The sequence below is a fragment of the Pogona vitticeps genome, chromosome 3 (assembly GCF_051106095.1).
Source record: "Pogona vitticeps strain Pit_001003342236 chromosome 3, PviZW2.1, whole genome shotgun sequence".
In the NCBI taxonomy this organism is placed as follows: Eukaryota; Metazoa; Chordata; class Lepidosauria; order Squamata; family Agamidae; genus Pogona; species Pogona vitticeps.
In genome coordinates, this window is record NC_135785.1 from 52,375,971 (window position 1) to 52,387,787 (window position 11,817).

Below are 11,817 nucleotides of genomic sequence, written 5' to 3' on the forward strand. Positions count from 1 at the left end.
GCCCGTGTGGCCCTGGGCAAGCTGGACAGGCCCGAGTGCTCCGAGAACAAGGGCGTGCTAAAGCATTTCTGTGTGCTCCATACCCCAACCCACCGACCCCAGATGATCAAGATAAAACAGAATTGATTTGTTGGCACATTTCTTGTTGTAATTAAGTAAGGAAACCCCCCCCCCCCCAAAAAAAAGTCTTGTCATTTGGAGCAGCCCTGCTCAGGTCTTGCAAACTCAAGGCGATGGCTTTCTTGATTGAGTCCTGCAGAGATATAGTAGCTTTCATATTAAATGATGAGTCTTGAGCTTCTCATTAGCTGCTCCATTGGATGTATGAACTCAGTCTTGTTTACTTTTCTCCTTTGGGTGCACAGGCCTGGGGATTATAGTTTTTGAAGCAGGCTTTGCAGATGCCATTGGATGTTTGAGTAGTCCCATCGTTGGCTAAGCTGGCTAGGGCTGATGTCAGTTGTAACCTTAGCAATAGCTAGAGGACAACGAATTGTCTATTCTCAGCTTTAAGGGATTTCTTTTTGGGACCATTCTTTCTTAAACCCAGGAAGAGCCCAGTAAAGTGGAGAAGCTACAGTGCCATAGCATTTGTAGATAAAGGGAGAAGACTAAAAAGAAACTTCGCATGAGAAATCCAGAGACTGTGGAAGGATCAGCGTGAGCCCAGCACCACGTTAAATTCCATGCTGGAGATAGTTAGGAAAGGAACCAAAAACCCAACAGCCAGCATGGTACTGCCCCTTATACAATATCTATGGCGTTTGTAATTCTGTGCAAAGTTGGTCAATGCACCTCAAAAAGGATATTGTTTTTGAAATAGTGCAAAAAAGGAGCAATCAAATACAGGAACTGGATGAACTCCTCAATGTGAAAAGGGAACTATGAAAAGCACTTTGGAACTCCGTTAGGAAAAAGACAACTAATTTACGCATGTCATGGAGAAAGGTTTTCTCTATCTCACATTAATTCTGAAACCTGGCACCATTCAGTGAAACAACTAGTAGAAGTTTCAGGAGTGTTGAAATATCATCATCATCTCAGAATGGCAGAACTGGAAGGGACTCTACGGATCATCGAGTCCAGCTCCTGTCAAGGAGGCACAGTGGGGAATTGAACTCCCAAACTCTGGCTCCACAGCCAGATGCCAGAACCACTGAGTTATCCAGCAATGTCTGATACTTCATATAGTACTTCAATGCAGTTCCAACTATGGCACTGTGGACCACACGATGTACTGATGGCTCAGCCTGAATAACTTCAAAAGGGCAGTAGGCAAACTCATGGTAGACAAGCCTACCGATGGCTAGTAGTTATCATAACTATTATCATCAGTTGCGGAGGTACATGAGAAGAACGGTTCTGTCACATTCATGCCATTGTGGACTTCCCAAAGTCATTGTGGAGAAAGAATGCTGAACTAAATAATGAATCTTGTGGCACCCTTAAGAATAAAAGATACATTATGGCATTGTGGACACTTCCCCTGGTGCAATCCTCAATGAGGCCTAGATAAACTGGACTCAACAGGTTTTTGAGAGCCTTTTGTTACATTATTTTCCAGACTGTAAAACAGTGCTGTTAAGTGAATGGGATCTTTCTAGGTGCAATATCTGATCTGACATCTGTTTTTTGAGTTAATTTAGTAATGGCCACCCATATCCTCTCTAATTTAAACAGCAACATGAATATTTCTTGTGTGCTTTTGGAAACTACATATGTGCAAGACTTTTGTCTTTCTAAAAGGATGTTTTGCTGAATAATATTGCCATATGAGGAGAGCTCTAACAGATAGATTAACATGTGCCATCTACTCAGTGAGTGGCTGGCTATACAGGAGTGTGGTGTGGCTTAGATGTAAGGGTTCTGCAGAAACCTGCATTCATCCCTGTATTTGAGCCTGCCATGCCTCTGTTGGCATTCTCATCCTACATTTCTGAGTTGGCATTTGCTTCATAGTCAAGAGTCCATTTCTGATCACATGATTACTCATCCCATCACTTTTGTGGAAGTGCTGACTAGACCCACCCTAAGATCAGGCTGTTGCTTCTCCTAATGCTCACCAATTGATTCTGCTCAAGAGAAAGTATACTGTTACTTTAGAATCTTTAGGTGTATCTCTGAATATTTTCCCCTTCAAATATTATCTCAAGTGCCACATGGGTCGTCTGGAACTGAAGAACATATTGAACTCATTTTTCAGTTGTGCAGCTTTCTAAATTATATACAGGTGGAATGTATAGGGAGTACCAGTGGTCCAACACAGTTTTATCTGTGGTATATCAGATTAGTTCTTTATTTGGCAAGGCTCTCATGCCTTTATCAGCTGTGTGACAGAACTTTCACATATGCAACCAACAGAAATATTGCAATGAAGAATGCTTCAACTATTAAATTTCTACATATCTTACAGGTTTTTAACAAGACAGTGCATTCCCAAGAGGGGACCAGACAGTGAATGGGCTGCCACTGTTTTTTTCCTTTGTTAGTTTTTTATTGAATTTTAATGACAGTCTCTGAGCCCAAAACCATTCTTGCTTGAAGTTCCATCTGCCCTTTTTGGTCCATCCGTTTTTCATGCTGGCATTTCCATTGCATTTGGCTCCTGCTTCTCCAGTACTTCCCGTGTGTCTGCCTGCCATAGCTGCACAAGGTCTGTTGGAGTCTTGCCAGCCTGTGGCAGAAAAGGCAGAAGTAAGAAGGACCAGTGTCCTTATATCATAAAACTGCATCAAATCAATCATGGAAAAGTGACATGGAAGAACTCCACCATCTAAGATCCTGCACATGAACTCACTGACATCTGAAATGCCACCTAGGTTAGCAACCACATGAAATACTATGCTTCTTCTGACCTGTTACTCAGAATGAGGATTCCCCACTAAACTTCAATTGTATTGGAGTTAGGAGTCTGGGGGTATGGACCACAAAGGGGCAACACTCACCAGATTTTTGGCCAACATGTCAGCCCCATGCTGAATCAACATCTTAATGATCTTGTAGCGATTGAGGCGCACAGCATCATGCAGGGCACTTTCTCCCTCCTGCAACAGACACAAGTCACTCCAGTGAGTGTAGAGCAAAGACATGCAGGCAACAGATCCCAACTTTGGATTTGTGACATAAGAAGAGCAGCTACTGTAATTATTTGCCATCCTGTCCAGATCTCCAAAATGTTTTGAAAAGTCCATTGAATAGAGCTTTGTAGACAGAGACCTGGTGGTCACCTAAAGCAAGAAAGTATTAGAAAATGCCACATCAGACCAGCTAAACAAAGCCTATCTGTCATTGATGGGATGCCAACTTTCCTGTCCTTACTGATGGAGGTTCCAGTGGATAGGGCAAGAATGGAGAATCTGTGGCTCTAATTCAGTGCTTCCCAACCTTGGGTCTCCAGATGTTCTTGGACTACAACTCTGTGGACAGAGATCAGATGGCCAGCACAGCAAGTGGTGAAGGCTTCTGGGAGTTCTAGTTCCACAACATCTGGGAATCCAAGATTGGGAACCACTGTTCTAATCCATACATTGTTGGTCTGCAGTTTTCATTATTCCTCAGCACTGGTGGTGCTAGCTAAGGCTGATATGACCTGTAGTCCAACAGCATCTGAAGAGCCACATATTTCTCTCCAGTGGGTTAGGAAATATAAATGAATGATATATTATTTAGTGGTTATAGTAGGTAACTCAGCTACTGAAACAAAAGAAGATAATAAGACTAGAACTTCAGTAACTGCAGTTAATAATGAATAATAGGGTTTTATTACTATACCACAATTTCACTTTGCTTCTTTTGCATGTAGGTATGCCCTTGTTTACGAAGTAGGTCTTACAAACCTCTGCATTATGCAAACCATTTATGTTCTGCCTCTGCTTAAAGTTGATCAGGCCAGAGTAATTCTCATGCAGTTCTGTACACGTATGTGTGATTGGTGTCCCAGCTTTAAGACCCTGCAGTGGGATGAACAGTACATGCTTCACTAAAGAGACATGGTAATAGAAAAGACATATCTTACCCGATCACGGGAATTGATATTCACTCCATTGTTTATCAGGTGCTCCACAATCTCAGGCATGCCGGTACGAGTAGCCACATGTAGAGGGGTGCTGAGAAGCTGAATTAGAGCAGACAGTAAGTGAACATTGAGGTAGGAGCAGGAAAAGAGATCCACGAGTGACATTAGTTCTATCCCTTTTGCATCCTGGAAGGAACTAACCATCTTCCAGAACAGCACAGTTGTTCCAGCATCCCCACTCCCTGGAAGTCTCCATCTTCTCATTAGTTCTGCATAGATCCTTTCCAATGTCTGTGCATCCACCTCTGTTAGATGTGTGTTTATTTATTTATTTATTTATTTATTTATTTATTTATTTATTTATTGGACTTATATACCGCCCCATAGCGCTACAAGCACTCTCCGGGCGGTTTACAATTTTTAATTATACAGGCTACACATTGCCCCCCCCAGCAAGCTGGGTACTCATTTTACCGACCTCGGAAGGATGGAAGGCTGAGTCAACCTTGAGCCGGCTACCTGGGATTTGAACCCCAGGTCGTGAGCACAGTTTTAGCTGCAGTACAGCGTTTTAACCACTGCACCACGAGGCTCATATAATATTTGAATAGTTTACTGCTTTTTCAGCTTTCATACTGTTCTATTTTTCCACTCATTGTTCTACTCCCGACATGAACTAAAGCCTGCTCAGCTCACCTTGTCCTTGACATTGAGATCAGCACCCTTTTCCTGCAGCAGCTTCACAATCTCTAGGTGTCCACCACGGCAGGCCCAATGCACGGCTGTGGAGTCCAGCTGTCAATAAGTGGCACACATCAATCAGGAAAGAAGTCCCCCATCATGCACCCATTGTCATCCCCATCCTTTGTAGAGATACTCCTTTCCAGTTGCAGGCAGCACCATCTACCGGTCTTGCTGTGGCACCCCAGTTGTAGAACTGTCATATATATTAGCTGTCACTGTGGTTTATGCTGTTTCATAGGTTTTTAATGGCCTTAAACTGTTCATGTGTTATCCTATCCTGCAATTTTTTTGTGGGGGGGGGGATTTCCTTCTTGGATGCACAGCTTAAGATGGCAAAGGGGTTTCAGTATCTTAGGGAAGCTGAGAGCAATGTCATCAGGAGGTTAGACTCCGTTATGACTTCAACAGACCAAGGCCAAGATCATCCATACCATAGTATTCTTACTTACTCTGTATGGATGTAAAAGCTGGATAGCAAAGAAAGCTGACAGGAAAAATGACTCATTGGAAATGTGATATTGGATCATAGATGCCATGGCTTGTTAGAAAGAGAAACAGGTGGGGTCTATATCAAATCAATTTTAAACTTCCGCTGGAAGCTACAATGACTAGCTGAACTGAAGGCAGTAGGAAGAGAGACATATCAAACATAAGATGGACTGACTCAATAAAAGAAGCTATCACCTTTAGTTTGAAAGACTAAGGTAGAGCTGCTAGTTCCAGGGGCTTTTGGAGGCCACTAATTCATAGGGTTGCCATATGTAAGAGGTAATTTGATGGCATATACCAAAAAGAAACAAATATCCAACAATTAAAAAATAAACAGAAATATCCAAAAGCAGCTGTGCATCCAAAGCACCAAGTACATGTTTCCCCTCTCATAGAGAGGAGATGGGTTTTCAAAAGAGCAGAATAGAAATACATGACATTAATAGAGAAAGGGGAGGGTGAGGAGTGATATTGAGCCAACAGGAGGCATCTTACACGATCTCTGAAGTCAACAGTGGCACCTCTAGCCAAGAGCTTCTCTGCAATTTCTTTATGTCCCTCAAGTGAGACTCGGTGCAAAGCTGTCCTGCGGAACTGAGGAAGAAAGAGAATGACCATTTTCAGAAATAAAGTTGTGACAAAAGGAAAGGGCCTGAGCAAAGGATGATGCTCCATTGCCCAAGGTTTCCATCTGCTCCATTGCCCAAGGTTTCCATCTCTTTTAAACTCTTTGCCAATCCCAGTCTTCCCTGGCTTCCCATGAACTATATTTGCTTCCACATGATGATCAGCCATTTTGACTAAACCCTTGAGGAATTATTCTTCCCCCCGCCTTGCACCACCTCAAACTGTCATCTTCAGTAAGTTGTACCCAAGAACAACTGTGGAGCTGGAAACCTATCCTGTTACCCTGTTATAATCACATAACTCTTGAATTGGATATTGGCGAAAGAAAATAAGAAAAAAAATGCCAAAAAATATTGTAGTACTTCAAAAACTAACAGATTTATTCCAGGTGAGCTTTTGTGGATCATTTCTTCACGCTGGAATAAATTCATTATTCTTTGAAATGCTACAATATTTGGCCCGCCCACCCCAAGCTTTTCTATGCCAATATGCGGAGAAAATCTAACATGGCTACCTCTTTTGCAGCTGAGTATGCTTAGGCATGCATGGATTCACAGAGGTAATTCCAAAAAGCCATGCATTTAGTTATTTTATGTCTATTCTTTTCTTTCCATTTTGCTAAAAACAAAAAACAACCACCACCCCATTTCTTGAAAGAAAAATACTTCTTTCCCCATTTCCAAGAAACCCATCCTAATATCTAGGGTGTACCAAGGGTCCTCCAGACGGTTTGGACTATAGCTCTCAAAGCCTATTTCTCACTGGATTTTTCTAGATTAAACCTCAGGGTCCTACAACGTGATCCCATAATAGATCATATGTGAACTCACAGGAGCTGCACTGGCCACCATACAAATGTCTACTCTTCCATATTCATTTACATATTTCATTTCTGCTCTCCCATAATTCTACATTATTCTCCAACATAAGCACTACTGCAAGTGTGGCAATCAGAAATTGTTCTGATTGGTAGCTCCATGAAAAGGAGAACAAAAGCCATTGAAAATATCACAGTGAGCACACACTACTCTCATTGCATTACCTCATCACAGGTGTCTGGGGAGCCCCCGTCTGCCAGGAACTTCTCCACCACATGCAGCTTGCCATGTACAGCACCCTTCAAGAAGTCTTCTTCGCTCACAGGGCCTGTCTATAGAGAAGAAGTGGCATTTAATGGATTTTGCAGAAGCACAGAAATCATGGCAGAGATTTCTGACCGTTTCTATTCCTGATCCCCATGCAGGCAGATATTATCTTACAAAGGCTGGGATTAAAGAGGTCTCTAGCCTCTGAGAAGCACTCAGAGAGGCCTCTAACCTCTAAGAAAGGTACCAGTTCTTGCCTTTTCCCTCCTCATGGTCCACTCCCAAGGAGAATGTTGGTCTACGTAGTGTTTTTTTCAGCATTCCCTTTCCCCCCTGAAATTTCCCTTACAATTTCCTCTGGCTCAGGCTCTGGTTTCTTCTCCTCCTTCTTCTTTTTGGGTTTTTTCCGTAGCTCAAAAAGGTATTGAGTGCCACCAACTTCAATTATCTCCCGCCTCAGGTCCACAGAACTCTTCCGCACTCTTTCTTGTCCCTGTAGGAGGAGAAATTGATACAGAACTTTCACACCTGTAATTTCCAGAGGGGCAGCTGAGCGAGATTGTTGCAGCAAAACCAACAGAGTCTTTGCTAGATTTATGTTAACAGAATTTTTAGGCACTAAACTCCACTAATACATGAAGAGTTATCCTAAATTGACAGAAACATGTTGCTGAAGGACAGCCTTTTAAAGCCAGACACTTCCTCTCTAGATTTGCTGGGCTACAAATTCTACAATCCCCACTCAACATGATCAGACTAGCTAGAGAAAATGGAATTGTAGTTCAGCACATCTCAAGGGCTCCTGATTGAGGAAGGCTGACACAGACAGAAAATTTAAGGAATGATGTCAGAAAGAAAGAAAAAAGTGACAAATGCACTGTGATGATTATATTAAAACTTATATATATATAACTTATATAAAAGTTACCCTTATAGCTGAATGTTTCTCTTTATTCCCACTGCCTCCTTAACAAAACCCTCCACTTTTACTTTCCAGTCCTGACCAAGGACTTGCTGATCAAAGAGCTTTCTTGTTGTTCACTTCCCACATTAAAATTGGCACAGAGAGAAGGTATGTAGAGTCTTGCTGACTCACTCTGGCTTCTCTTCTTTCAGCCAGAAAAGAGACATCTCATTCAAATGTCTGTTTGGAAGAGACTAGAAGGGAAGGAGAAGGGGTGCAATAGTTTAGATCTCAAACAAAGTAGTCTGCCAGATGAATGGAATGCTGCCGCTTAAGAAGCAAGGTTTAAATTTGGTCTCAAGCACAGCAGCAGCCTACCTAGGAATCTCTGGGCTCAGCTCAAAATGCTTTTTTCCCCCTTTATCAGGGCTCAGCTCAGAAACATATGGATAAATAAGGAGGAAGCATGTCTGAGCACACGCAGAATGTGCCCTTGTCACTCAATAGAAACTGCGTATCTTAACCCCCTGGCATTAGGAGGCCAGGTTTTCTAAACAAGTTTGAGCCGCTGCCCTCTCATCACGCAGAGTACTTGCCAAGACTGACCCTTCTATTAGACAGAGGAAAACCTGGGCCTCAGGTACATGAGGGCAGGGGTCAAGATATTGGATGACAACTGTGCTGCCCTTAGGTGCAGTGGGGAGCAGTCCCCCATCACCAGACACCCTCTTTTCACCTCAGGCAGCAGAACATCTTGCCCTGGCTCTTACTTTTGTGCAGGACCTCTTGTAGAAAAAGAAGCTCATCGGTTGACTATTTATACCTATTTCTTTACTGTATGTACCTGTTGCTAGTGTATCTAACACTAGCTGGAATCTGTAAATGCTAATAACATTATCAGCTGCAGAGACACTAATATTTAAAGTTTCTTCCCTCCCTCCCCATTTCCAAGTCTCTGTAGGGATCCCTTTCGACCTGGGGAAGCCTCGGGATAGGGGCAGGGAGTCTTTAATATCCTAGAGTCACTACTACTGGTCCCAATCCTGTAGGCCAGGTATCTGATGGATCACAGTATGGGACTGATGGCCCAACTTCACTGATGAGTCACAGAGAATTAACATCTAAATAAGTGTAAATTTATGTTGCAGTAGTAGCTACTATCTGAAGTGCCCAAAGGAAGATGTAGAAGAGGAATACATATCTTAAGAGTTGACCAGTTCCTTAAATCCCCAAGATTTTCCTTAAGAAATTACCTGATTAAAATGCTTCTGTATTTTACTTAGAGGTGTTAATCTAAGGATAATTTGCTATCAGATAAAAATGGTATCTTAGGATCAAACAGGAAGAAAGCTTTTACAGGAACAAAACTCAAGAAACATGGCTTGGGGATACTGAGGTCAGGTGATGAAAATGAAAAACAAAACTGCTTGCTGACAGGAATATTTGGAGTCAGGATGTCTTTTTATCTAAATAAATAAGAGTCACTGAATGCCATCAAGTTGATTCTGACTTATGGTAATCCTCCTCATGGTCTTCTACGTACACATAAAGTATTCAGAAGGGGATGACAATTCCCTTTTTGTGTAGCTCGCTCATGGCCACACAGGGTGGTTCTTCTCTCAGGAGACACGGCCGGCAATGAAACTCCTGACTCCTGGCAGGTGCTTCGTCTCAGTGAGTTATTCAGCCAGCCAGCTGTGCATAGATGGAACAATCTTAGTAATGGAGCATTTAATACTCCTAGCCACTAGAGGGCTGGAAAAGGCACACGAGAATTCGTTTGGAATGTGACAAGAACATGCGCCATCAATATTTAGTGAACAGCAATTATATCTCACTATTTTTATTCCATCCTTTCCCCCAAGGGATTTGTGGTTGTGTATGTGGTTCTTTTTCTCTGACTCATCCTCCTATCAGTCCTGTGAAGTAGGTTCAGCTGACTGGGACATAACTTCAACCATTATAACAGACGGCCTTTGCATTGCTCTTCTGGTTGCCTTCTGAGGAGGCAACACAAAGGCCATTAGCATGAAATAACATACAATATCAGAGAACAATCCAAGCACTTAAGACAAGATACTTGTGTTCAGTGGGGTAAGTTCTGAATGCTACCACAAGATCCAAGCATTCACAGGTAAAGTACTGTACATTATTTCCTTATGTCTAAGAGAAGAGGATCTGGGAGCCATACCGACCTTAAGTGGCTCTGACCCACTCACCTTAAGTCCCTCAATGCCTTTGTTGGCAGGTCCATGCTTCTTCTCATCCTCCAGAAGTGGGGTGTCTATCCTTGCCACCCCTGGTGGATGTGCAGGGGGACTGGAACAGTGTTTCTATGTGAAACAAATAGGAAATAGGAAAATATTGGAGCTTGTCTCTCTCTTTTCCGGGTGACTACAAGCAATAGCGGTGACTTTTCTTTCTACACAGGTTTGAAAACCAAACTTATTTTCTGGAAGAACATTTCCAGTGATTTGCAACTCATCCAGTTCAAGTGACCACTAGTGGTCTGTGTCTATTTCTCCCTGCCACAGGTAGGTGAAGATTTCGCTTGATGCTTATTCTTTCCTTTCCATAATCCTAATATTCCTTCATGAGGCTGCTCTTTCATGTTCCTTATAAAATCTAGCTTTTGTTTTTGCAGGAGTGGCACAATACCAGCACCCTCAAATATTCCATATTTGACATGAAAATGCAAACATATCCTCCTCTCCCTGCTTATGACTGTTTTTATAGTTACATCAAAAGGTCAGAGGCAAAAAACCGAACATATTAAAGGTTAAAATCAGGCTCTCCTGGTTGGCAAGAGTATCAGGTAATTCTCAGGGAGGTTATATTTTGGACTGTAAATGCCCAGAATCTAGAGTGCACTGTCTGTGAGATTTGTTAGTCTTAAAAATTAACTTTTACAAGCTCCGATTCTACATACACCAAAGTTCTCCATTTATGGAATGTCAGTAACTATCAAGGCCTCATCCAATAAACCTGCGCTAATCCCTTCGATCCCAGCAGCCCAACCCCATGGGATCCCTTGAGACTTACTTTTTGCTCCTCCTCTTGAGCCAATTTCTGATCAATTAGTTCCGTTGCCCATTTCACCTCCTGTTCGGTGTCCATCGTTTCTGCTCTCCTTAGAGTTGTGAATTCACCTTCCAAATCCTGACTCAGCTGTCCTTCCAGCAGGAGAGGGAATGTCCTTCCACTCTGTATGCAGCTTTCCCTGGGTCTGCTCCTGCCCCTGCTAATAAAGACTTACTGTGCATCCTGCCTTGAGTGACAACACTATTCACCTCCCCACACCACCCCCATCCCAGACACCTTTGTCATGAGCTCAGCTCTCTCTCTTCCTAAAGTGACCTATGAGTAGTTGGACCTTTTTTTTTCCCAAAAGGGAGGTGCACACAAAGCTTTCACCTCCTCTCATGGGAGGCGGGATGTTGGCAGAACCTCATCAGTTCTATATAGGCTGATGTCCTTCTCCTGGTGAGAATGGGGACAAGAATCATGGCTCCGTGCCCTGCTGCATGTCTCCAAAATTGTCCTATGAGTCATAGGTGCTCCTGCTAGATTTGTCTGCCACACATTCTTATCCATGTCTCAGAAACTCCACGGCTATATCAATATTTCCCCTGCAAAGAGACAACCTCAACACGAAGCCGCCTCAGGCTCCAAAGTATATGGTGGCACCCCACAAGACATTTGTTGTGCACAAGCTGAATGAACTGGCAACTTAATCTTATTTCAGCGTGGATGATAGGATAGTATACCCGTGAGCAGTAAGGTAATCCAAGGGCCACACAGGTCACCATGTGCTACACAGAGGTCTGTCCTTCCAACATCTTGCTACCACACCCTGCTCCTTAGTACCTTACTGTCAGGCAGCTACTTCATTCTGCCTCAGAATACTACTGAGGCCCTGAAAGCTGCCGATTATAATTTCAAAAACAAGCCAC

General features: G+C 42.8%; 1 protein-coding gene across 1 annotated transcript; it reads right to left on the minus strand.

Moving 5' to 3' along the window:
* Window positions 1–2,472: 2,472 nt before the first annotated feature.
* Window positions 2,473–11,225, minus strand: ANKRD2 (ankyrin repeat domain 2). The gene is made up of 9 exons (XM_020812029.3): window positions 10,907–11,225; window positions 10,084–10,197; window positions 7,310–7,453; window positions 6,918–7,025; window positions 5,744–5,842; window positions 4,712–4,810; window positions 4,016–4,114; window positions 2,946–3,044; window positions 2,473–2,674 (listed from the first exon to the last, which is right to left on the minus strand). The coding sequence occupies exons 1-9, from the start codon at window positions 10,979–10,981 to the stop codon at window positions 2,576–2,578; spliced, it is 936 nt and encodes a 311-aa protein (XP_020667688.2). The 5' UTR covers window positions 10,982–11,225; the 3' UTR covers window positions 2,473–2,575.
* Window positions 11,226–11,817: the final 592 nt, after the last annotated feature.